This window comes from Erpetoichthys calabaricus, chromosome 18, assembly GCF_900747795.2.
Source record: "Erpetoichthys calabaricus chromosome 18, fErpCal1.3, whole genome shotgun sequence".
NCBI classification, from domain to species: domain Eukaryota; kingdom Metazoa; phylum Chordata; class Cladistia; order Polypteriformes; family Polypteridae; genus Erpetoichthys; species Erpetoichthys calabaricus.
Genome location: NC_041411.2, coordinates 18287274 through 18313983, shown reverse-complemented (window position 1 = coordinate 18313983; position 26710 = coordinate 18287274). Strand labels below are relative to the sequence as shown.

The following is a 26710-nucleotide window of genomic DNA, read 5'->3' as shown; positions in this document are numbered from 1 at the left end:
TTTCTCAAATCAAGTGGTAAACTTAATAATGTAAATTAGTTTAAGAAGCAGTTTAAATGAATAGTAGATAGACTTTTAACTACCTTAATCTGGAGTCGAGTGTTATCATCATCTGTTTTTGTTTTGTTTTTTTTTTTATTATTAGTTTGTTTATTTGTTTTGCTTTGTCCAAGTGTCAAGGGCTGGTGTTTGTATTTGTGCATTATGTTGTGAGCACTACATTTTATGCAATATTTCCATCCACTGATCTACTTTCCAAAACTGCTTATTCCAAGGAAGGTTGAGGGGAAGCAGAGCTTATCCCATCTGTATTAGGTGCAATGTGGAAACCAATACAAGTCCATTTGCTGACACATTGATGCACTCTTTCACACAGTCACTGTTATAAGATCATTTTAGAGCTGCCAATGAAACTCACTTCCATATCAATTAAAAATGAAACTATTGTGCCTCAAAAAAATCTGAGCTTAAAGCTGAACTTTGTTACATTCAGCTTTATATAAGATGAAAAGTAAACTGGTAATAAAAGCAAAATTTTAAATATAACAATTAGTACGCATCAAATAATTTAGATACATTTAAAGACACCTATAATTTAATGAAATTAGTAAATAGCATTTCATGAACATATCACGCACATTAAGAAACCTACCCCAACGTAAACAAAATGAGTTAGCTACTTTTTGCTTCATTTCCAACATTTTTGATAGGATATTATTGTTTTCAATGGGTAATGCCATGAAGAAGAAAAAAATTATAAATCATACCAATGTATTTATAGCTGTAATATTTACCTTAAACAGATATAACAAATAGAATGGTTTTAGTACAATGAGTTTTCTCTGCCCTGTTACCCTACCCTGGATAAGGAGGCTAGAAAAATGGATGGAGGAATTTTACTCTCCATATTTATAAAGATTCATGTGATTTTTAAGGTATTTAGGTTTATGGATCATGTTTGTTACTGATGTTTAACAAACGATTAGAGACCATTGCATTTCATCAGGCTAGTCCAGTTAATAGTGAAGTTATTCCAATATCTCATCCAGTTATTTATTTTTTTTAAAGTTTCAATATAAGGAAATGCAATTACAGTCTAATTTAATGTAAATATATAATTTTGTTTGTGCATCATGGTATAAGTTATATATCAATAATAATGTTACATTATTCTTATGTTCTACTTTTCAGAAGCAACTAAAAGATTACTTTTCAAGTCAATTTATTTCCAACAAACAAGTTTTTTTTCCTCCCACATTTGAAAAGCATGCTAGTTAAAGTATTTATTAACTCTGTATTGACATGTGTAGTCAAGGGTGATGTGCAAGTGTGAGACAGTTTGTCTCATGTTGAATCAGTGCTGAACCAATGGTTGGTTTCTGTGTTGCATACAAAGCTGTCAGTGTATGTTCTGCCACTGTGCACCCTAAATGGAATTAAGCAGAATGAGTAGATGGAGAGCAATGTATTATTTTTTCTCAATATATACACTTGCCTAGTCCTGAATAAGTTGTTAGGTATGTCTACCCTCATAATTCTTCCTCTTGTTCCTTTTTGTTGTTTAAATGTCTTTTAATGTCTTGTTGCATGAGAGACTTGTTGCAATGTTGTTCTCCTCATGTTTCAAAGATCAGTGGTAACAGGCCTCGACTCTCCAGCCAAAACAAGTTCCATGGAAAAGAGGTTGCAGCTTAAAAGCAAAGAATTACAAGATACACAAGACAAATGCCACAAGGTACACTGAAATAACACTTTTTTTTGTTTAAGTTTCTGAAAGTCATTGTTTCATCACAGTACATAAATCAGCATATTAAATCAGATGTGTTTCTCTGACAGTTTACATTATTTTTTTTTCTATTGCTGCACATTTGAAATGTTTTGTTGCTCATCTTATGATACCTTTCATAGTAGGAAAAGATGTACAGTATTTTGCTCCATTTACTCTAGCTTGATGTTTAGTTTATAATTTTATTTCCTGCAGTTTTTTGATTTTAGTAAGTTACGTCTGAGATTGCCTTCATTGAACAATTGCTGCTTTTTGCATTTAGGGTCTATGTTCATCTTGCTGATGAATCTTGTTCAGTTTATGTTTACATTTTCCATTAACATTGATAAAATGTTACTCTTTTGAAATTTTCTAAAAATGGTTTATTAGTTTCTTTAAGTCCTCTGGATTGTGTTTTACTTTTGTGCTATGAGTTACCAACATTCTTACTGCTAAGCGCAGTATAACAATTTTTGCTCATTTTAGATGGAACAGGAAATCTCCCGATTTCAGCGCAAGCTGACTGAACTGGAGTCGGTTCTTAAAGAAAAGGATGTTGAGCTCAAAGCCTCTGAAACTCAGCGTACGATCCTTGAGCAAGATTTGGCCACTTACATCACAGAGTGCAGTGTGAGTTGAATAAGGAGTGTTCTACTGTTCGTATGTGTTGCATGCATAATTGGGCTTTTTCTCCTTTTTTAAGGGAATTTAGAGATTCAACTAAAGTATGCAAGAGTTTAAAAAGTAGATGAACAGTTTTGTTTTGGCAGAATCTTTTTCTAGCAAGAATTTGTCAAAATAATTTCAGCAACAGCTACCTTGAGATGTCTGAGCATCTGATGTACATAATTTTATGTTTGTCATATTATACTGATACATACATTTTCAAACCTGCATAACTAATTGAGCATTGTTAGATATATTGTGGAAGCATTATTGATGATGTAAATGGTGAATTTCATGCATTCATTACATACAAGGTTGCAGTTGCTTATTACATGCTATAAGGTTCATTTTTGGTATTCTGTTTTTGAGATTCTAGTTTAAAAATAGCAGTTCCTCAGAGACTGCTTGTCACCACATGAAATCTGATTTTTAAAGTTAAACACCCATTGAGAGCATTTACTATGGCTGGATAACTTGACATGTGCATTTTCTAGTCATTATTACATTTTATTCTTGGTGTTAATACTTATTAGTTTATTTGAGGTGAAGTTAATTATCTATATGTCTCATCTGCTACAACTGTTTTGCTCAAAAAGGGTCAAACTGTCTTTCATTGTTAAATACTAGGCATCTCCCCATGTATGGCTGATCAATTTTCCCTTTTTTTCTCTATGAGAATTGAAATGTTTATTTTTATATTATATTATTAATTATTAGTCTTTCTGTACTGCTGGGTGAACGTTTGGGTATATTATAATGTGTCTGTCAAAACTAGATAAACATGCTTGCTTTTCAAGTTGGAACTGTTGAGTGGTTGCTTTTTTGTTTTACTGTGGCTAATTGAAGAAGCATGTTTAATTAATTAATTGAAAAATGAAGCAATGATGAAATACATTTTATCTATATTGAATGGTTTATTTACACAAACTCAGGCGCCCACTTTGAACCTGGTATTGTGTTAGGCATTAGTAATTCATTTTTAGATGCATGGTCATTGAATTGAGGTTTCTGGAAATGTTTCAGTAGTGTTGTGTGAAACATTTTGAAAGTTAAATGGCTACTTTGCACATAAGTGCTCAACATGACATGAAGCATAATAAGGAGGAATTTTCTGCTGCCTAGCAGCCCAATATAAAGCTGTATAGAGCAACGTCAAACTGCATGTCAGTGAATTGTTCAATATAAGATCTCTCTGAAGGGAAAATCACTAAAGAACAGTTATCTTGCAACCACACGACTACAACCGCATAACAAAAAATCCCACACTTGACCCTTTACTGGTGCTAATTTTAACACTCAAAACAAAGTGAAACAATACACCAGCTTTCAATTTAAAATCACAAATATTGGCTTAACCTCTCTGCAGAATGGGGGTCACACCATCTGCACACATGCCAAAAGAGGATTATAGCATGAAGGGAAAGATTAAGAACTACTGTTACAGACAAATCAGGCCAAGGTCACACTGGAGTTTTCCCATATTAATAACACATTATGGTAATAATGTGATTCGGAGTTAGGCTGCAGGATTCTAAATTTAGCAAAGGACTGACTTGGGCATTGGCAGTTCTTAATTCTTTTGATACCGTCTTATTATAGAGCCTCAAGCGAAGCCTGGAGCAGGCCCGTATGGAGGTGTCTCAAGAAGATGACAAAGCTCTTCAGTTGCTGCATGACATAAGAGAGCAGAGCAATAAACTACAGGAAATCAAAGAACAGGTAAGCTGTGACAGCTAATGATTCCTTTTAAAAACAAGAGCAACTTAAACGCATCCTGTTATTTATCTACTTGCTGTTCAAGTCTTTTTATATAGTTAATGACACTTGATTTATAAACACTTGGGATGGAAATATATTACAGATATTCCAGGAGCCATACAGAACATTTTATGGAGCTGAGCTGTTTTTAGCACCATATAGGAAATCCTCAGGTGTCTTGATGGCAGGTGAAGGGGAATCTGGGTTTTATACTTTGGTTGCGAAGTGTAATCCTGGATGAGTTATTCCTAAATCATATAATGCATCTGTGAATCCACAGTTAAATCAGTATGTGTAAAGATAATCTCTCTCTGTACCATAAAGATTTAAAAGTGTTATAAAAAAGTATTAAAAATATAAAAAAAATTAATCCATGAGGCCTAGTGACTAAGATTCTGAAATATAAAAGGCAATGTTGTTGGTTTAACTCCATCATTCACTTATTGCCTGACACTGGAAAAATGACACTTTTATGATTTCAAATGCTAAAATGGATAATGGATTTTGCTGCACACTTGAGAATTACAAATATGTTTATGAAAGCATCAAACCAATATGTGCAAACTATATACAAATTTACTGCTGTTTTCTACTGTTATTTTAAAGTACTAGGGGGCTCCACCCCCTGCTCGCTTCGCTCGCCCACCCCCGTGTTTGGTTTACCGGATATGCAATACCCTGTATAAAGAGATCGTTATTTTCATGGGAATTGTTACATATGCATTATTTTCACTTTTACTTTAAAAACTTTTGTAAAAACAATACTTGACGTATAAAACGCTGCTCATTTTGTGAAGGGGGGGGGCAGCTGAACGCACGCTAAGGATATGCCGTCGGATTATCTGCTGTCTTTATGCTGTTGGCGAGCTGCCTGTTCTCCTTGTCGCATGTTGTTGTTTTACGAGCTGGGAGCACATGATGCGTGTCTGCCAAAAGCAATCCAACAACTGCTAGGTAAGATGTCTGTAGACTTGTTTTAAATGATGGCTCACTGTCTTGTCTCGTGTGACGTTGTAAAAACAATAATTGTCCTTTATTTCCGGCCCCGGGCGTGGTTAAATCTCTTTCTTGCAGGATGTAGAACGCTGCTCGCGTTGTGAAGGGGTGGCTGCCCGTCGATCATTTTAAAGCCTGTACAGCCGCTGTCCTTTTTGCCACTTCGTGTCTCTGCTGCTCGCGTTGTGATCGCTTCTCTGTGATCATAAATGTACACCTGACCGATTTGTGTTTTCTTTGAAATTAAACTTTTCGTTGCTTTAACTGTTGCGGGACCACAGATTCTCATAGCGTATGGTCCATTATTGTGTAAATCTACGTTTTGTGTATTGAATGATGCGAAGGCGAAAAGACTTTGTTTTCTGCTCTTTGCCTTTTATTTCTGACCTCGCTTTGTCCTGCTATTTTTTCAATTACACCTGGTCCTGATGATTAATTTCCTTTTGTTTGCGCTAATGCGATCTTTTAGTCGTTGACGTTTCATTTAAAACGTATTGTCCTTTATACGCTTTATATGCATTGAGACCCCTGGATCTGTGTGTGCTGCATGCCTTTACACTACTGATTTTTTTGCTGGCCGTGCTCTGATATTGCTTTTAAGTAGGGCGTGTCTTGCAAGAATCTCATGTTCTATATCCCCGTGAGATGCTCCGTGGCCATTCTCTTTCGTCTCAGGGGTCTTTTATTTGTCTTCCGTGATCTTAACGTGAAGATGACGTATCATCTCCTAGTCATTCTCTCCCACAGGATTTTTTTTATAATAGAGATATTTTTAATGAGTACATTGGTGAAAGACTGAATGTTTATCTATAATACATTTCAGTGAATTACTCAAAAAATAATTTTCATACAGATGATTGAAATGTATGAAACCAGATACCAGAGCAATTGAAAGTAGCATAATGAAGACTTTCAACGATTATTTTAGAATCTATCTGATTAATTAATGATTGGAATTATACAGTACTTGTAGAGAGATTTTTAACTTCCCTCATTTAAGATCAGCTTTTAAGCTGAGTTTTCACTGAAACTTTAGAAAGTGTCTGAGGCCCAGTTTTGCAAAGTAAGAATATCCCATTTAGCAGATAGAAGCCCTCCTATGGTACAAATATTTCAATATTGTTATCAGCTTTATAAAGAGAATTTTTTCTTTGGCAACATCAGTACCTCCTACTTCATTTTTGAACCAGGGTTTTATTATTGCATTCTTATTTGGATTGAAGTAGTATAGTAAATGTGTCTTTGTTTCTTGTCTGTGATCTGATTTCATCTTGTTGATAAGTCCACTGCTACATGCTGAGCTTTATTCATCCATGTAAATTCTGAACTTACTTTTTTCCCAGCAGTGGGAAAGCTATTTTATTAATGAATACCAATTTACATAATTTTACTGCCTGCAATTCTGACTTGGAACTACGTGAGTTTGAAAATACAAATAGATTATTGCACTGCAGTAATGTAGATGCATGTAACATCATTATATTCCTATATCTCTGTTCAGTCTGAAATGTAAATAATTAGCAGGTATTAAAATATTGGTCCAAAGCAAAATAAAATAATTGCACCCCAATACTGCAAATAGATTTGCATGTTTCTGGAGAATTCTGAGCTGGTGTGTTTTTTTTTTAATTTTTTTTTTTTTGTTTTTTTGTGCAAGAGGCGCATCTCTGATGATCTTCAGTGCTAAGCGTGGCATTTGTAAGAAGTACTGTTTTTAACAGATTTTTTAATTTAGAGAAGGTCAACTCATGAATTAAGGCGATACTATGATAAGAAAAAGACAAAACTGTATGATGATCTTTCCCCATGTTTATCTGCCCTTTTCTGCAAAAAAAAAAAAAAAAAAAAAAAAAATTCAAAATACCTATCTTGATCAACCTTGCAATGCTAGACTGGTAAACATTTTACACTTCATTTATTACTGGCTATTGACTGGTTAATGACGTTGCTGTCAATGTAGTTGTAACAATTCTCTGCATTTGACATAAGTATGCATCACGGTGCTCTGTGAAGTGCATTTCCATAGCAGCGATTGTGCTTGTTGCCATCACAACAAGGGGGGATTGCAGGGGGGGGGGGTTACTGCTTCTGTAGAAACAGGGATTGCATCAAGTGTGCTGCATTTCCCTTTCTATAAAATGTTGACTAGGATTTTGCTTTATTCCACACCCCCATGCCCATCTTCCTTTTAAAATGTTTGGTGGATTGCTGCTGCTATAAACCATCTATACATATCATATTTTAAGTATTGTGGTATTTATTTATTTAATAATAATAAAAATATGAGCTTTTTCATTTTAGACGTATCTGCTGCTTTATACTGTCAAGTTTTAACAAAGATTAATAAAAAATTACAAACATCTGAAGGCAGTTACAGCCATTTATTTTGCTGCCACATATTGTCTGATAATTACTTTCTAAAATGTAGTTTTATTTAAAATATATGTTTTGGTTAGGTTTCTGTCTGAAATCCAGTCACATTTAATAATTGTGTTTATTATGCCAATTTGAGTTTTTACATAAGGATAAAGGTAAATGTTGTTATAATTCATCCTAACTGAATTTTGAATATCATATACTAGTTGCTCATTAGATTTCTACAACGATATAAAGTATCTCTTTATTATTCTTTCCAGTTGTCAAAATGCAGTTTCTGTATATAAAGGGGTAACATAGTGACCTGTATTTGGACAAAAATGAGTACATATTTGATTGCCGTCCCTTCCGATATGTCATTGTTCTATGTATAACATAGCGAGAATTTTATTTTCTTAACTCTTTTATATCTGACGTTTTTTTTATCTTTTGTGCATTCAGGTTACTGTAGTTTCAATAAAATCTGCATTGTCATTAAATGTATGATTGTTTATTGGCTGCACATTTTTTAATGAGCTTCAAAATGATGTCAGGTGTTTTTATTTATTTTATTCACATTTTTAAAGGAATATCAGGCTCAGCTTGAAGAAATGAGAGTCGCCATCCGCCAGCTAGAAGAAGATCTCTCTGCTGCACGCCGGCGCAGTGATTTGTATGAGTCAGAGCTAAAGGAATCACGAATCATGGCAGAGGAACTGAAAAGAAAGGCAGTTGACTACCAGCTGAAAATGCAAAAGGTCTGTTGTAAGTTTCTAACACAGACATATCTCTTGGTGCTAAAAATGCATAATACTGGCATGGTGAAAATATTGTAAAATTAAATTTGTGAGAATACTCTAAAGCATTCAAATAAGAAAAACGCAGGTTAAAAAAAGTCAGACTATTTGAATAACATGCAGAGAAATGTCATCTTCTAAACAGAAGGAAACAAGAACATTTATGGCAAATAATATTATGCTGTAGGTATAGCTTCACAGATAATTTTACATGGTATGTTTACCTGAGCCTTAATAACATATTAATTGCATGACGTTGTGGCCTTAAAAGCTTTGGTATCTTGTCTTGTGTAGGCAAAGGAGCAGGGAAAGGCAGAAGTAGAAGAGCTTTGCTTAAAGCTGGAGAAGGTATGTGTAGCACACTCACATTTCATTTGAAGATGGAATAATTTTACAATGACTGAACTTGAACAGCAGTTCTAAGCGGTCTTATAAATATATATATATATATTTTTTTTTTGTCCTTGCTTTTAAGACAAATACAGAACAACAAGTTAAAATTCAAGAACTTCAGGAAAAGCTTGCAAAGGTACATTTTACGTGTTCTGTTATGGTGGATTAAAGAGGTTTTGTTTGTTCAAATCTAAACTGGATATTTTGAAATAAACCCTGTAATATGGATGCTGTTTTGTGAAAAATGTACTGTACTCTATCTAGATGTTCATGTGTTATAGAATCTCCCCACCCCACTTGTATACACGCAGTGATTAAGTTTGCATAAACTTATTGTGTAAACATTTAGGCTCTACTTTTGGGAAATTTAGCATAAAACCATTCCTAAAGATATAGTATTCTATGGAACATTAGTCAGAGACGTACTGTATTTCTGACATGGAGAAGAATTGGCACAATAGTAAATCTTACCAAGTCTGATGTTTCTGCCAGTTTATTACAACAACAAAGATTAAAACATACAGAATGTCAGGAGAAACTATAAAACAGTAATTCTAAGAAGAACTGAGTTGCGTTTACTTCAGTTTAAAATTTTAGTAAAGCATTTTATGAATTAGTTTTTCATACACAGGTAATGCACATTGGGTGCCTTTTGTATATGAAATAAGGTTAAGATGAATGACTGGTAATGTATGATGTTAAAGGTATGCAGAATTTCAAAAATATTCTTTAAAACAACTATTTTTAATCAGTTAATAGGGACATTTTTACAAATATATATAATAAATATATTGCTTTAGATATCAATATTTCTATGCAAAAATAATGTGTGTTTTTGTATGTTCATCTTATATTCAAAGCACAAAAAGAATACTAGCTTGGCACATACATGCCAAAGACCAAACTGGAACATACTGTATATTATTTGTATTTATTATTATAAGGTTTGACATATATACAATGTACATTATATGCTGTTTAAAATAAGATGTACAGTGCAACAATGTCTGATTTAACCATATAATTTCAGTACATAAGAGTTGAATTAATTGTCTAAAGCCCTGAGCAGAAAAGGCTATGTGGGAACATAATCTTGATCTTCAAAATTCCAAAGCATGTCCAGCAGACTTGTCTCCGTTAAATAAGGAATAACATACTGGAGCACACTGATAAAAATAAATGAATAGGGCATTCAAGATTGAAGCCAGTAAGTTTGCTTTCACACAAAGGTCATGGCCAAAACTACACACCCATGAAAATGTTGTCTTTTTTTTAAATATATCTTTATGAGAAATTGGGAAAATAACTTATTAGGTAATCAAATATCTTCGTAAACTGAAACACTTCCTGTTGTTTTTTAAAATGTATTATCTTTCATTTTTCTTTTCCAGAAAATCAGAAATTAATCTATAAGATTTGCATATGTGCCCTTCTGGCTGCATTAGTGCCAAAAGACCCTCTTAATCTCACGCTACAAGTGTTCTAATTCGTGATATGATATTAACATTTGACCTGTTAGTATATGAGCATGTATATGTATGTAATCTGTTAGTACATTATATTTGCTCCTATTAACCATTCTTAGGCCCTTTCAGGGACTTTGGCAGCCATTACACACAATATGTTTATAGATATAAAAACTGGTTTTTGGTAATCCAATAACCGTGTAAATGGCAGGCATTTTACAAGCAATCTGTAATGAGCTGGTAATGTTCAGCAATATAAATCAATTAAATTATAAGGTAAGGGTATGCATTTTAGCAATAGTTCATCTAGCAGTATTAGCGCATTTTTAATATGTTTTGATTTCAGTCTTATATGGCTAATCTCTTGGAGTTTTAGTGTAAGTTCAAGTGATATATAGGTTCAACTAAAGTGAAAGGATATTAAGAAATAGGTCATTTTTTCAGGGAAGAAACAAAAATTGTTGGTGGTCTTGGTCCTGCATATATTCAGTTTTCTGTCTCTTTAACCTCAAGGCAGTGAAAGCGAGTTCAGAGGCAACAGAGCTCCTTCAGAACATCAGACAGGCAAAAGAACGCGTGGAGCGTGAGTTGGAGAGGCTGCAAAACCGTGAAGATTCCAGTGACAGTTTAAAGAAAAAATTGCGTGAAGCCGAGGTAATCACAGGATCAATATAGAACAACAAAATGATGGAATTCTTAAAAAGACTGAAAACACTCATTCTTGAAATAAGAACCAAATGACTGTTGTGGTGCCTGAAGAAATGTGTAATGTATAACTAAACATGATTTGCATTCTAAAGTCTCTTACTGAAGTCATATTGTTAGTGTATGGTAAAATAATGTACTATACAGTACATTGTTAAAATTGACTTGCTTATTTGTACAATTTGGGTATTTTCCTTAAATAAATATGAAACAATAAACAAACCATCTAGTCATTTATGGCATTTAGTTCATTTTTACCTCCTAAAAGTTGCTTTTCACTGCAAGTATGTTTGTTGGCTCAACCTCTGCTGGTCTTAACTTCTTCTTGAATTGTAGCTTCATGCTGTCCTAATGAAAGACTGTATTAACAGCTGCACTTGGTTGTCGATAGCTGAAAATAATGTTAACTGGTTGAGCTTATTGTGATCCTTTTGTTGTACTGAGAGATATTTGTTTTTTGTATTTGTAACTTCCATTGAAAGTTGCTTATACTAAAATTTTAATATCTGCAGTTTTACTGCTTTTATTGTACTTATTAATTTTATGTTATAACTTTCCTAAAATTTCAGGATGGGAGAAGATCTTTGGAAAATCAAGTAAAGAGACTAGAGATGGTGGAGCGGCGTGAAAATAAACTGAAAGAGGATATCCAGACTAAATCTCAGCAGATACAGCAGATGGCAGATAAAATTCTGGTAAGAGATTCTTCTCCATGATGACACTGCACACTAGGCACATCTACAGTATCTGTCTGTGTGTGTGTCTTTCTCTCATATATACACTTGAAGGGTAATAAGTTAAGTGACATGACATTTTGGCTAAAACATGTTTCTTTGTTTTCTGCCATTGAAACTATCTTTAACCTTTTCCACTATTATAAGATTAAGTAAGTAAGTAATGTGTGTGCATACTTAATCATTTTTTTCAGAGGTGTATAGCATATTTTTATTTTCAGGGCAGCAGGATGGCAGAGTAGTTAATGCTGTGGCTCCACAAATTTAGCTTCCTAGGTTTCCTTTCTAATATTAGTGGTTATCTGTATAGGGTTTGATTTTTTTCTCTGTGTCTGTGGGGAATGTTTTGTCCCTATTACCCAAAGGTTAGTAGGCATTTCCAAACTTGTCCAGAGTGGGTTATGCAGTGGACTGATTCCTTAAGCAGGATTGGTTCCTGTATTATACCAAGTGCAATTGGGAAAGCCTATGGCCCCTTCACAATGACTATGAATGAGCCTGAGCAGGTTTAACAGTATTATGAATATTGTTATATTTTAAAGGCAGAGGATATATAATAAAACTAAAGTAATTTAAGATTGTAATATTATGGTCTTTGTCTATTTGACTAAAATGTTTTTTTCTAATTCTTTAAAAGGAACTGGAGGACAGTCTTCGAGATGCACAGGCCACAGCACAACGAGTGGAAACCCACCTAGTCCAAAAAGAGAAGCTGTATGAAGACAAAATTAAAGTGGGTTCAATCCAATCACAAATTAGCACATTATATAATTGAAGTGCTAATGAAGTGAATAAATACTATGTTATTATTTTGGCCATCTTACCGAGGAGCCTTTGTTAGACTCCGTCAATAACTTCTGATGCTGACTAAAACGCAACATATTCAAGAAAATATTTAATTGCATTATCAGAAGCTGTCACCATTAAGAAATGGAAATATTCCATAATTTTGCTAATACAAAATGAAATTTGAGTTAGTAATCTTGTTTATAAAGTAAACTATACTATTGGTATTATTTATAGTGGGAGAAGAGTACTTTGGAATGACATAACTGGGATTTTTGGTCAGCATTTTGGTACCTATATGGTTTCTTGATCTGACATCTGTCCTGAGGTCCAAATGCTCAGTATTAATTAAAACAGATGCATCAACAACAACAACATTTATTTATATAGCACATTTTCATACAAAAAGTAGCTCAAAGTGCTTTACATAATGAATATAAGAAAAATAAAAGACAAAATAAGAAATTAAAATAAGACAACATTAGTTAACATAGAAAAAGAGTAAGGTCTGATGGCCAGGGGGGGCAAAAAAAAAAAACTCCAGACGGCTGGAGAAAAAAATTAAATCTGCAGGGGTTCCAGGCCACGAGACCGCCCAGTCCCCTCTGGGGGACAGATGTCTGTTCTCTTTTTGATTGGCAGTATGTTTGACTGCCTACTTACTGTGCCATGCCTTGTGCCATTTATAATGGTAGTGCCCTGTCACATTTTTGTGCTCATGAAATAACTTTGCACTTCCATTTTCCACACATTCCTCATTTTCTGACTGGAGAGTAGGGCGTGTTTATCCACATCTTATTTTCTTTTCTTTTAACAGCATTTTCTATCATGGAACTTGATTAAATTACACAGTGTATCGTGTGTATTTCATACTAATTTTCTAATTTGCTAAATTATATTCCAAGCACAAGCTATAGTTTTGAGGTTTTCCCTATTTTTAAAATATTTGTAGCATTTTTTAATCTGGTTCAGCCTTATAGTTGTGCTTTAACTCTTGAAGTTTAAGATAACACATTGTGCATTACTAAAATTTTCCATCTCTAAAAACCTTAAATCTAAATTTATGTAATGGTTCATTCATACTAATATAAAATAAAGTATTTGATTTCTGAAACCAGGTAGAAAAATATAATAGGCAAATATGAGTGGGATCAAAATCTGCCACCTCATCTTACTGTGTTACTTGTTATATTACTATATTTTCCAGTTGTTGCCCTACACATTTTTACCATAACTGTCTTTGAAGGCAGGAAAAAAGAATAGAATGTCAATCACATTTTGCTAACCTTTTAACACCTCTGGCAGCAAAAAATTGTTAGTACATTAGACTTTCCAGTTTGTTTGGGGATTTAACTTTGTAGATGCCTTAAAACCCCTTAGAAAACACTGAGGATTTCCACAGATTCTATTGATGTCAAATGTATTCCAGCCACTGTGCCAGTCTTTGGAAGGTGTGGCATTCTGTGTTTTTCTAAAGTGTTACATTGACTACCATTCCTGACAAGTACATTTGAGTAGTATTTTATTTTATTCAGTATCATATAATCATACCCTACTCGTCTGATGCAAGCATTTAGCTGTAGTTCATCATAAGTCTGTATCATGTTTGACACCACTCATGAAAGTGGTCTAAACCAAATCTGGAAGATTGTGATATTTATTTTTTTGTGCTTCATTTATTGTTAATTAAGACATTTTAAGTTTGATTTGAATGTAGCTTTCATTTTTTTATTATATAGTAATAAGGAAATTACACTTCAATTAACAACTGCCAATTACTAATGTCACTGTGTCAACTGCCACTTGTACCTATTTTAAGGAGGCACTAAAGGCATCCTAAATGTTTTTAAAATGAATGTTACTTTTTGTGGTATTTGCATCTTTAATTGTATCAGGAAATGAGTAAGCAAGGTTTACTTTTTTAATATGTAATTTAATCTATTATTTTTGTAGAATATAAAATTATGCCATAATACATTTTATACAAATAGAATTTTCACAGCTTACTAATTGTAGACATTGTTTTCTGATTGCAGGTTTTGGAGGCACAGATGAAGGCAGATCTTGCTGATAAAGAATCCTTAGAAAATAAGCGCTCCCAACATGAAAAAGAGGCTAGAGAAAATTGCAGGCTAATTAGCGAGCAAAAGGCGGTATGGAATCCTACTCTCACATTTCAGCAAAGGGAGATCCATTCCTCTAGATATATTCATTGAAGTGCTTAATTTTACTTAAAAAATAACCTAATACTCAAATTCCTATTTTAACTGCTGGATCAGGCAAATGAATGAATTTATTTTTCTTTATTATGTGGGCCAGTTTAAGAACAGATATATACTTTTCCTTTCTTTTCTGTTTAGACAATAAATGCAATGGACTCCAAGATCAAGTCACTGGAACAGAGAATTGCAGAGCTATCAGAAGCAAATAAATTAGCAGCCAATAGTAGTATTTATACACAGAAAAATATGTAAGTACAGTATGCATAAAGCTGAATCAAATGATTTACATTAGATATGAACTAATCCTACTTTTTTGTTTCCCCCCCCCTTTTTATTATTATGGTTCTTGGATACTACATTCCTGTTTACATGGATCTGTGCATCTTGCAACTGCTATTGTTCACAACATTCTTCCAGAGATCATCTGTATATTTTTGCAATATTTGAAGAATTTTACTAAAAGTGAAAAAAGTGTATTTACTTTATTCTGAAATGTTTATATAAACAATCTTTTTTCTTTTAGGAAAGCTCAAGAAGAAATGATATCAGAACTAAGACAGCAAAAGTTTTACTTAGAATCCCAAGCTGGCAAGCTGGAAGCACACAACTGCAAGTTAGAGGAGCACCTAGAGAAAATGAGTCAGCAAGAACAAGTGAACAAAACCCGACTGCTGGAACTAGAGACACGGCTCAGGGAGGTAAAGTCTGGAAGCAAAGAATTGAGGCTGGGGCTGGAAGGCTTGGCCTTAGGAAATTTAGTTAATAGAAGAGAAACATTTGTGGAGTAATGGGGATTCTTTTATGGTGTGGTTCATGTTAATAGGGTTTAATAAATTCCTCTCCCAGACCTTCTAAATATCTGAAATTACCATCTGTTTTAGATTGGTTTGGAACACGAAGAGCAAAAGCTAGAGCTTAAACGTCAAGTTACAGAACTGCAGTTGTCTTTGCAAGAGCGGGAGGCTCAAATCAGCAGCTTGCAAGCTGCTCGCAGTGCTTTGGAAAGCCAGCTACAGCAGGCCAAAACAGAACTCGAGGAGACCACTGCCGAGGCTGAGGAGGAGATTACTGCACTCAGAGTTAGTATCCACAATTCTGAAGTCTAATAAAACCACACTGGAAAACAAATTAGCTATTTTATTAATAATATTTAAACATTTTTTACTTAAATGACCAGTAAAGTATTAGAACTGTATAGTGACCTGTCCAAAGATGAATCCTGCATGTACTCTGTTATACATAGTATTTCAAAGTTTTCAGTGTTTTTCAGTACACTGATAATGACCCTAGATAAAAATTCATGTGACTAAATGTGAAGAATTGTTTTGTTTGCTGTAATGTAGAGTCCTATATTTCAAATAATTGTGGTTCTTTTCATGAACTTCATGTCGATAGTTCCGTAAAATAAGACTAGATTAGATGTTAGCTAACATGGTGAAGATGCACATTTTGCCAGGATTGTAATTCCTATTAGTGATCAGTTTCATCAACTAGTTGAATTCTATACATTGAAAGTTGATATTATTCTTATTTTTATGAATGTACATTAGACTGGTAGTAAAGCATTTTTTTAGAAGTAGGTACATATCATAAATTATGTTGATTAAACAGTACTGTTTAGGATGCTGTAGACATTTGACGATTAATAGGGTTTGTAACTATTTTTTCCCTTCCATTCCTTGCAGGCACACAGGGATGAAATCCAACGCAAGTTTGATGCTCTTCGAGAAAGTTGTTCAGTATGTATTTGGTGAAAAAATAGTACTAAACTTAACCATTACTTTCACCATATTGGTATAAAAATAATTCTTTGTGGATAAGAAAGAATGGTAAAGGTTCTTTACTCCTTTTACATTAATGCTTTATGAAAAAATGTGGCTTTTGTTTTCCTTAACGTTTCTTGACCTTATAGCACATATAAGGTCTTGATTTTCTGTTCTTTGTTGATTTTTTCAAGACACTTTTTTGTCTTTCTTTCTAAGGTAATTACTGATTTGGAGGAGCAGTTAACGGCACTGAGCCAGGAAAATGCAGAGTTAAACCGACAGAATTTCTACTTGTCGAAACAACTTGATGAGGCCACTAATGACAGCGAAGACCGGCTCCAGCTCAGTCATGATGTGGACCGCCTCCGCAGAGAGGTTGCAGATAGGGAAATGCACCTCAACAATCAAAAACAGGTTGGAGGAAAAAGCTAATTTTGTGCTTTTTAAATATAGACTACCACAGCATGGGTGTCAATTACTGCATTTAAAGCAAATAAAACCAGATACAGAAAAAGCTGAAAGAGTATTCTAAAAATACTTCCTCCTCCTCCTCCTCCACCCCAACTCTCATTTTTTTTCTGATTTCTTCTTTGCCTGACAGAATTGCTACCAAATTAAACAAAAAAAAAAAGACACATACAAGCTATAATCTGCCCTGTTTAGAGTTCAGATTTTGAACTGACCCTGTAACAACCCACATTATTGCCAAATCTAGTTTTTCATCTGTGCTATGTTGCAAATCAGACACAATTACAATATCAGCTTTTCTTGGCTTTAATTTATGCACATTATTAACTGGCGCCATGGAAATGTTATCAAAATGATGTGGCAGTGCATAATTCAGAAATCAGACTTAATTGTTGTTCATTGACTACAGAATTATGGATAATAAGGAAATAAAAATAATGTTCCTTAAAGAAGCAGGGCTTAATAGGATGTCATTAAATGATGAATAGTTCAGCCTATTGGGCGAGACTTGGACATGCTTTTTTTTTTCCAGCCCTTTTCTCCCTGCATTGTTCTGGTATTAGCAGTGGCAGATTATTTTATTTATTATTTAACAAAACACATATTATGTACAAAAATAAACTAAATGTTATATTTTAAAGAATGATATGAAGAATCCTGGTGCAGCGTATGCATTTTATATGAAAGATAAAAGGCATTCTTTCTTTCTGCAGCTCTGAACATTTTTTTTTTTTTGGAAAATGGAACTACAGTATGTTTCATTGGAAAAGGAATCTGGCTTTGTTCTCAGAACAGGTTGCCATAGTAACTGGCTGACCTCTTACAAACTTTTTTTTTCTTGCCTTCAGTCAGTGGACTTGGTTTAATAGCCTTATTTACCATTTAGGTACTAAGCAAGATTTAATAAGTGGAAAAGCTAATTGCAAAAATAGAGGAAAAAAAATATAATGCATTACATATAATGTTGATGGAATCCTGCTGCCATGTTTTGCTATTCCTGATACTAGGATTCCTCCAACCCTCCATCTCCATTCCCCTCCACCCTAATTTATTTTTTATGCATTAGTTGAATACACTTTTTTTTCCCCAAACCAATTTATGGCACCAGTACTGATAAATAAATATAGAACAAAAAAGCTGTAGTAGCTTTAACCTGGAGCCATGAGTAAATATTACTTTGTACCAAAACTACTACTTTCAAAATTATAATTTGTAAAGCTTATTTCTAAATAATCTTTCATCATGAATATGAAAATAAGGGTTTTCAGTTAAAGTCATATATATTCCACCCTTTTTATTCCCCTTGTGGAGTACTCCTTAGGGTGTTGTTTGTTTTTTTTTTTAATAAACTGGTGTGCTACCATCTGCTTCTCTCTTGGACTAATTTCCCAAACCCCTTTTCAGTCCAAACTTCTTTACGTCATTTTCACATGCTCTAGTCCTTGTGTTCCTTAGTCTGCCACATTGATACTTACACTCTAGTAGAGGTTTACTGATGGTAGCATGTAGGGCCCTAGTATGCTCCTTGGCTCTGCTCTATCATAGTGGCCAAAGAGGTACACTTGGATAGAGTTTGTTTAATAGGAAAAAACACTCTTGCCCTTTGCATCATGTGATGTATCATACAGTATGGATTGTGTATGGATTGTGCAAGACCCAGGACAGTAAAGCTATCACATTTTCTCTTCTGTGCTGCTGTGTGCATGTCCATGTTTCACATCTATATAGAAGAAAAGAAATGATATTCTGCATGCCTTTTAACTTGGTGTAAATACTAATGCCCAACCAGCTGATGTTCTTTTTCAGGGCTCTCATTCTTGATCTTGTTATCTTAGTATGTTGTCCTATCTCTCTTCACTGGATTATAAATTATCCATCAAGATGATGAGGTATGCAAAGTTATCATCTTAGTTAAGCACACCATCAGCTACTGTCAGTTCTGCTTTTAGCTGTGTGGAGTCAAGGACTGTTTGTATTTTGGACTTGTTCCAGTGGATCTCCATTCTAAACTGTTTGACATGATTTGATTTCCATTACTTGAGTCAGAATTGTCACATCATCAGAGACGTTTAAGTCCATAGATATACTACCTCATCTCCAATAGTTTCTCCCAAGAAATCAAAGATGCATTCTTTATTTAGAAAGTGGTCAATTAGAGCTACAAATTGATTATGGTGGCAACTTGCAGCCTTGTCTACTACAACTACAGGTTACAGTGACCTGTGTATTGACAATCAACTTGCATACATTTCAGCATGTGGGTAGAAACTGCATGAACTAGAAGATAGCTTTAGTCAAAGCCCAGGTGTAATCATTTTTATATTTACTGAAACAAGTGCCACCTTCAAATCAACATACACTATGCAATCCACACATGTTGCTGTGATTTACCTTTATCTAAATGATGGTATTTGGTTTAAAGAAAAAAACACTGAAAAAAGTATAATTTCTCGATAGTTATATCAGTTAGTCACTTTACCACAGACTCCTTTACTCACTTGATATTTAATCTCTGAACAATGTCTCGGTTTTCATTGTTATATGGTATGTCAAAAACAAGATTGTCTCTTTTTAAGCTGTCCCCATTTTGGTAACCTTAATTTGACTTTTATTTGAATCATTTTTTGTCTTTCATTTGTACTGCTATCTTAATGCATGTTAATACAGAATCCATAATTCACTTTTAAGTCAGTATTTATCAATTACTTGTAGAACCTAAAACTAAAGTACTTGTATCTTGATACATTCTTTCAGAATATTGAGACTTTGAAAACCACTTGCACAATGCTGGAGGAACAAGTGATGGACCTTGAGTCACTAAATGATGAACTTTTGGAGAAGGAACGGCAGTGGGAGTCCTGGCGATCAGCTCTGGAGGATGAGAAATCCCAAGCAGAAAGGAGAACACGGGAGATGCAGAGACTTCTTGACAATGAAAAACAGAACAGGTATATTTGAAGGCAATGTGTAAAATCTCAGAACCTCAGGAGAGTGTGCTTATATACTGTACAGTATACATGAATTCAGGCAACTACAAAAAATTGGTTGTACCTGTACAGGCTGCGTGCTGACCAGCGTAGCAGTGAATCCCGTCAGGCTGTGGAATTGGCTGTCAAAGAGCACAAAGCTGAGATCCTTGCTCTGCAACAAGCTCTCAAGGAACAGAAGCTCAAAGCAGAATCTCTTTCAGACACGGTATGTTAATTTAAGGATAAAACTTTCAGAAACCTACTCAAATAAAACACACACTTGTTAATACTGTGAATGCAAATTTACAGTAAATTTGTTTTTGCACAAATTTCCAATTTTTTATTTTATTATTATTTTTTTTTAATAAACAGGGGTTCATATACATCAATCTGCTATCAAATACTTTCTGTTAGGTGCTATCTCACTATGGTTTTATTGCAAAACTACAAATTGTATTTACTAATTATATCATGTCCAATTGTAAAGCATTAATTCAGTATATCTAAGAAAAATGTCACTTGTCAAAAATAATTTCCTAAATCAAAATCTCATGTTGTTCCCATTTACTGGTTAAACATTTCAGTCAGTTTAGCTTATCTGATGGTATCTGCCGTAGTTAAAAAGATATCAAAAAGATGCACACAATTATTCATAATAAAACACGTCTGCAAATGTACCATAAAGTGTTTAACATGCTTGTGCACTGGAAGAAATATTTGTCACAAAGATTTGTAATTATAATGTATCCTTTGATTTCTAAGTTATCTGAGCTACTTGACATTTAAGAACCTGTAGCACTGAGTAAAAAAAATTCTGAAGGATGCTATAAAGAATAAACATGAAGTGAAAACTTTACTTATATCCAGCATTTGCCTAATTTTTTTTGTGTTTATTTAAAAATGATTTTGATTATTTTTATTACTTTCTGTGGCTGTTTGATTTTAAAGGTATTTAATGTTTCCATCCAGATTGTTGCTGTTTTTTCAATTTAAAAATTGCTTCTTAATAGTTAAAAAAAGAAAAATAAAGCCATCAGTAATAATTGTACCACTTGCACAGGGAGGTCTACTGAACCGTAATAATCAGTAAGAAATTAAAAAATTAGAAACCAATCAACAGTAAGGGTAAAATGCAAAGTTTATTGCATTCCAATAATCTTTACACATCCTTCACTAGCTGAATGATCTTGAGAAGAAACATGCTATGCTAGAAATGAATGCTCGAAGTCTGCAGCAGAAGTTAGAAACGGAAAGAGAAATGAAGCAAAGGCTGCTGGATGAGGTATGTTTTCCAATGCAGGCAGAAATTTTCTCACTCAACCAGAAAATGCATCCATATCCTATTTGCATTTATTTTGTTTTTAATCCAGCAAACAAAGCTTCAACAGCAGATAGATGTTCAAAAAACGCACATTTTCCGACTGACACAAGGTCTGCAGGATGCCCTAGATCAAACTGACCTCCTTAAGAATGAGCGGAGCGATCTAGAATATCAGCTAGAGAATATTCAGGTGAGGATAAAACATGGTAGTTGCTCAGATGTGTTTCACTCTTTTGGACCTGATTAACTATTTAAAATACAGGTGGAATATTTTGATAATGTTTGGGGAAAAATATCTGTCCTACAACAAAGTTATAAGGGTTATATTTTACAAAATGTACAGTTTTTGCTTTCAGAAGAGATATTTGTTATCCTGAAATGTATTCCTAAATATGTAAAAATTGCCAAAATGAATAATGGGTGGCACCTGTCATTAAAATAAAAATAGTTTGCACAACAGGCCTGTAGCTGTACTTGTCAGGCAATATTCTCTTGTAGGCCTACATTTGATTGTATTTTCTATTGCCCATCCTAGGCAATGTACTCTCATGAAAAAGTTAAGATGGAAGGGACCATATCACAGCAAACAAAGCTGATTGACTTTCTGCAGGCAAAAATGGACCAACCATCCAAGAAAAAAAAGGTGAAGAAACATTTGTTCATTGTTAACCTCTGTCAGTCAATTTCTATAGAGCGGCTATAAGAACATTTTAAAATATTGTCTTAGAACATTAGAACAAATTGGATGAGAGCAGACAATTTGTCTTGGTGCTAACTGTAAGACTTATTTAGATGCTTTGAGCACAATCTGAAAATGTCATTGTATTTACACTGTTGTTGTCCTTAAAGATTCTAAATGCATCATGGTTAATTTAGACTCTCCTAGGATTACTGTATTATGATTCTGAAATCCTAAATTTACATTGCTTGTTTATGAGAACAATTATTTCTGCATTACAGAACTTTTTCAGGTCTCTGTACTACTCCAGTGTTGTTTCAGCCTTTTGATATTACATAGATCATCACTTTGTTCAATACTGAGAAATTTGATACAACTGACAATTTTTGATCCATTCTCCACACTAGTCTTTTCACTTCTTTCTTCTGGCAAAAGATACATGACCATTGGCACTTTCATAAGTAGAATCAGGGACAGTTTCTACTCACAGATCATCAATAAGGTTTCTGAACTACCAATTATAATAGCAAATACCATAATAAGTGTTTAAAATTATATATAAACACAAATACTAGAAAATGTATATAGTTGCATGTACATTATGTTGCATTCCATGTGTTTTTTTTTGGTTTTTTTTTTGTGGGGGAGAATGTTTGTGGATGAGCAGACATGCAAATAAGAATTTGATTGTACTGTGTTCTTATGCCAAAAAACTTGAAATTGGATCCATCTTTAGCAATAAGCAATAAAAATAATTAATGGGAAAAGCCTTTGGCTGCAACCATTTATCTTTGTTCAAACTGTGTTTTACAGTATGTTCAGACTCTAAAAATTGTTCAATTCAAAAATTAACAAAGCTTAACCCTTCTGTTAATAACATAATCTAACAAATATACACAGAAACCAAAATGAAGACTAATGTAAAATATTTTATTTGCATCATTGGATAGTAATTTACTAATTTTTGTGCAGGGATGATTTTTATATGCAATTTCTTAAAGACCCTAACTCTCCTAATTTTCTGTTTCTCCAGGGCATTTTTAGTCGACGACGAGAGGACCTAGGGTTACCCTCACAGATCCCACTCCAGTATAATGAATTGAAGCTGGCTTTAGAGAAGGAGCGTGCACGATGCTCAGAGCTGGAGGAGGCACTGCAGAAGACAAGAATTGAGTTGCGCTCTGTGAGGGAGGAAGGTAATGAGCCTAGTCAAAATGATGGGCAGTTTATTTAATGTACTATTCTCCTTTTGCATCTTCATTGATCTTGGAAGTAAACATACAGACAGATTATGAATTGTGTTTCTAATACTGTTTTTTACTTTGGTTTTTATTTCAATCTTAAAAACAAAGAGAGAGAGCATATTTTTAAAAAGCCTAGGGCTGTCTCAAAGTTGTTTTTAAATATTACTAGGAAAGACGTATGATAAATACTGCAGAACATACAAGTGAAATTACATTTAAACTTTTGTTTGCTTTCACCATACAGCAGAGTGGGTTTCTTTCCCCTGTGAGTAGTGAGAAAAGCGCTATATAAATGTAAAGAATATTATTATTATTAATAAGTGATCTTTTACAAGCAAACTATACCAAAATAAAGAGCAAGATAAAATAATTCTACTCCTTTACAGTGTAAGAATGTCAAGATTCATCCTTAGAAACAAACAAAAATTAGATCATTTTAGGCGCTTTAACTAATTATGTGTTTAGATGGAAATGTGTTTAGTTATCCTTGATGATTAGTGTAACATTACTAAAGTTGACACTGTATATTCCACCAATCACTCTTTTTAATTGCATTGCATGTGAAATTCTTTTGGCGATTGGGTAACTAAAACAATATCACTTGGCTTTTAGGACACAACATAGTTCACAGTTTGCTCATTAGATTGGCAAGACTTCTGAGGGATGAGTCATTGGTTGTCTTTAGTGAGATTCTGCCTTATTGTCTCTAAACTCGGTCGTTTTTTGTTTTTTTTTGTAATGGTGCTGCTTTCCTATGGACATTCTGAAATTCCCACTGTAAAAATAAGTACTGATCTTTGTTTAATTAACTAAAATTAAATTAATTGTCTCAGTATTTTTCCAAAATTTTAATTCCCTAGTATGACTGCTGTTTTCAATTGAGACAATGTTGGAATAGTGTATATACAAAGTGTTATACATGATGTATCTTTCTTTATTTATTTGTTATTTTGCTGATGACTCATGTCCATGTTCAAAAGTACTATTTTCAAATATGTCACACTTTGTAATATTCATCTTTATTCTTACTTCCTTTGAGCAACCCATTTCAAAGCAGGAGACCACCCAGCTCCATCAACACCTGCTACGGCCAGACAGCAAATCATCATGTCTGCTATTGTAAAGTCACCAGAGCACCAGCCCAATCCAATTAGCCTATTAGCCCCACCTTCAAGCAGAAGAAAGGAATCCTCAACACCTGAGGGTGAGTAGCACCCTACAACTCCTATTTTTATTAACCTGTCCCCAATGTCACACTCAGGCCTCTTCGCAGAAGTCTGTCTTGTCTCTGCATGCCAATCACATCTCAATTTGGGTAGTTTTACAAACTCAGTTTAGTACTGAGAAATGTTATCTACACTCTGCATAGCCAAAAGATAAACTCCTCATAGTAGCCAGAGGAGTCGTCCTTACTGTGAGCAATGTGGCTCAGCATTTTTTGTCTTCTTTCTTTCAAACCCTACAGAGAGGCGGAGAGTCACGTTTGAAAGTAAGTCTATAGACCGCCCCTGCAAACAAGAACTCTTCCATTTCCTGACACTTTAATATTTAGGGATGGACATACAAAAATATTGTGTTTTATGTTTCATTACATAATTTGTTGCCATACATTTGCTTTTATATTAATTAACTCTATACATGAACTTTCACTGTGTCATTATTGTTAGTTCTGTCTGTCTTTAAGTTCTCCCATGTGTGAAGAATGAATGGTTGATAAACAATTTGAACATGTATTACCAAAACCATGTTTGATGACTTTGTTATTATTCTCCCTATTGGCTTGGTATAGAGGTGGGACGGAGGCTAAAGGAAAGAATGCATCATAACATCCCTCATCGCTTCAATGTTGGTCTGAACATGCGGGCGACTAAATGTGCAGTTTGCCTGGATACAGTACATTTTGGGCGACAGGCTGCTACCTGTGTTGGTGAGTTTGTGACAGAGTTTGCAAAACTGCAGCTACTTAAAAAAATAAAATAAAAATAGGTTTTTAGGAAATTACCAATGGTCTTTCATCTCTTCTAGTCAATATATGGTGACTTGAGAACTTTGTGGTTTTTAAATGAAAGCGCTGGGTTTGTAACTTGAGAGGACAAAGAAACAGAATAATAATAGCAGCATGAGTAAAATATGTCAGCGATTTAAACAAAGAAGTACATCCAGAAGAACTACTTTACATTTACTGTTATCTATGCGAAACTGGCACTTATTCACCTCTGAATGCCATCCTAGGATAGAAATGTTTGTGCAAGGTGAATAATGGGAGGAGTTAAATAAATCTGTATAAATCTATAGGTCATTAGTGAAAGTGCATTTTATACTGATAATAAGTTCTGTCGATGGGTAGCAAATAGATCAGTAGGGGTCAATACTCAGGTCAGTCTTATTTTTGAACTCTAGAAAAAGGACAGCTGAGGTTTGGTTTGATTTCCCTAGAGTATCATTCTTTTTGTCCAGGGAGAAAACAGTAATACCACTTTAAAGCATTAGCAGAGATTAAACTGATTCCAAGATTTCAGGAATTGAAGTAAAATCCCATGATTGACAATTACCATATGCAGCATTCAGATCAGGCAAAATGAAAACGCTTAAGACAGTCACTGACAACTCAAAGTAATGCGTTTCCAGTGCAGTTCCAGAATGGTTAGGAATTGGACTGTTTGTCTTGATATAACAGGGCAACTATCTTCTCAAGCACCTTAGACATGGAAGAAATGCCGTGAATCAGTATTGGACAGTCTACTGCAAAACAACTAGTATCACTAGTCGAGATTGAGCATCCCTAATCTTAAATGCCTGGGATAAGAATCTTTTCAGATTTTGGAGGTTTTGCATATTTGCATCTTTCTAAAACACCTTTCCCCATTCGTCCTGTCCATGCACTTTAAACCACCTGGGTTTCAGGGAAAGTGCAAAAGACTTGATGCTTAGAGAAAATAAAAAGCTGAAAAATAGCTGTTATCTATTCAGGATCTCAGTACAACAAGGTAACTGAAGCTAATTGATTAATTTGTATATTGTGAAGAGTATGGCGACAGAAGAGACAGACAGACACCCACGCAGCAACTTGGCTCCACATGTTTGAGCAGTGCTTCTATCTGCTTATCTTTTTGTCATTTTGACAATTGCTTCGCTATATGTCATAACAACAATAGAGATTAGATTTGCATTGTTATCTGTGTATATACTACATATTAAAATGCTGCAGCTATGTTCTGGCAAGGCTTGTTTGTATCTCCAATTAGACCGTAATGTTAACTTCCTTTAGTTATTTGTTTAGACTTTCCCATAAAAGGTGAATGCTATGCTCGTGTTGCTAGGTACATTTACTGATTTGGGTGTTTTGAGCACCAAAATCTGCATCTCATGTGTCTCTTTCTCCTCCTTTCGACAGGGTGTGACACATAGTTTACAATTAATATTTCCATGAACATAGCTCCCAATTCTTTCAGCCTTGCAACGACTCCTACACTATCATCATAACTGAACAAAAGTGGTTTTAATTTCAGATTTTGGATTAGGGATGCTCAACCTGTAAAAGTTCATTTTCAAAAAGCTTATCATTAAGGATTTACAACATCATTATTGTCACATTGGCAAAACAACTTGGAAAAGAGTTG

At 34.2% G+C, this 26710-nt stretch overlaps 1 protein-coding gene across 8 annotated transcripts in view; it reads left to right on the top strand.

Moving 5' to 3' along the window:
- cita (citron rho-interacting serine/threonine kinase a) overlaps positions 1-26710 on the top strand; it is a 60863-nt gene that overhangs the window by 22813 nt on the left and 11340 nt on the right. For 4 of the 8 annotated variants that reach the window (XM_051921590.1, XM_051921588.1, XM_051921591.1 and 1 more), the window contains 24 exons: positions 1630-1735; positions 2252-2395; positions 4031-4150; positions 8128-8298; positions 8632-8685; positions 8813-8866; positions 10710-10850; positions 11471-11596; positions 12273-12368; positions 14458-14574; positions 14782-14891; positions 15167-15341; positions 15525-15722; positions 16329-16382; positions 16626-16823; positions 19632-19825; positions 19937-20072; positions 21024-21128; positions 21217-21357; positions 21703-21810; positions 22880-23042; positions 24130-24294; positions 24556-24579; positions 24880-25017. In XM_051921590.1, coding sequence (XP_051777550.1) covers positions 1630-1735; positions 2252-2395; positions 4031-4150; positions 8128-8298; positions 8632-8685; positions 8813-8866; positions 10710-10850; positions 11471-11596; positions 12273-12368; positions 14458-14574; positions 14782-14891; positions 15167-15341; positions 15525-15722; positions 16329-16382; positions 16626-16823; positions 19632-19825; positions 19937-20072; positions 21024-21128; positions 21217-21357; positions 21703-21810; positions 22880-23042; positions 24130-24294; positions 24556-24579; positions 24880-25017 — 3038 coding nt within the window. The remainder of the gene's footprint in view (positions 1-1629; positions 1736-2251; positions 2396-4030; positions 4151-8127; positions 8299-8631; positions 8686-8812; positions 8867-10709; positions 10851-11470; positions 11597-12272; positions 12369-14457; positions 14575-14781; positions 14892-15166; positions 15342-15524; positions 15723-16328; positions 16383-16625; positions 16824-19631; positions 19826-19936; positions 20073-21023; positions 21129-21216; positions 21358-21702; positions 21811-22879; positions 23043-24129; positions 24295-24555; positions 24580-24879; positions 25018-26710) is intronic. The other 4 variants (XM_051921589.1, XM_028824076.2, XM_051921594.1 and 1 more) reach the window with 2 other exon arrangements.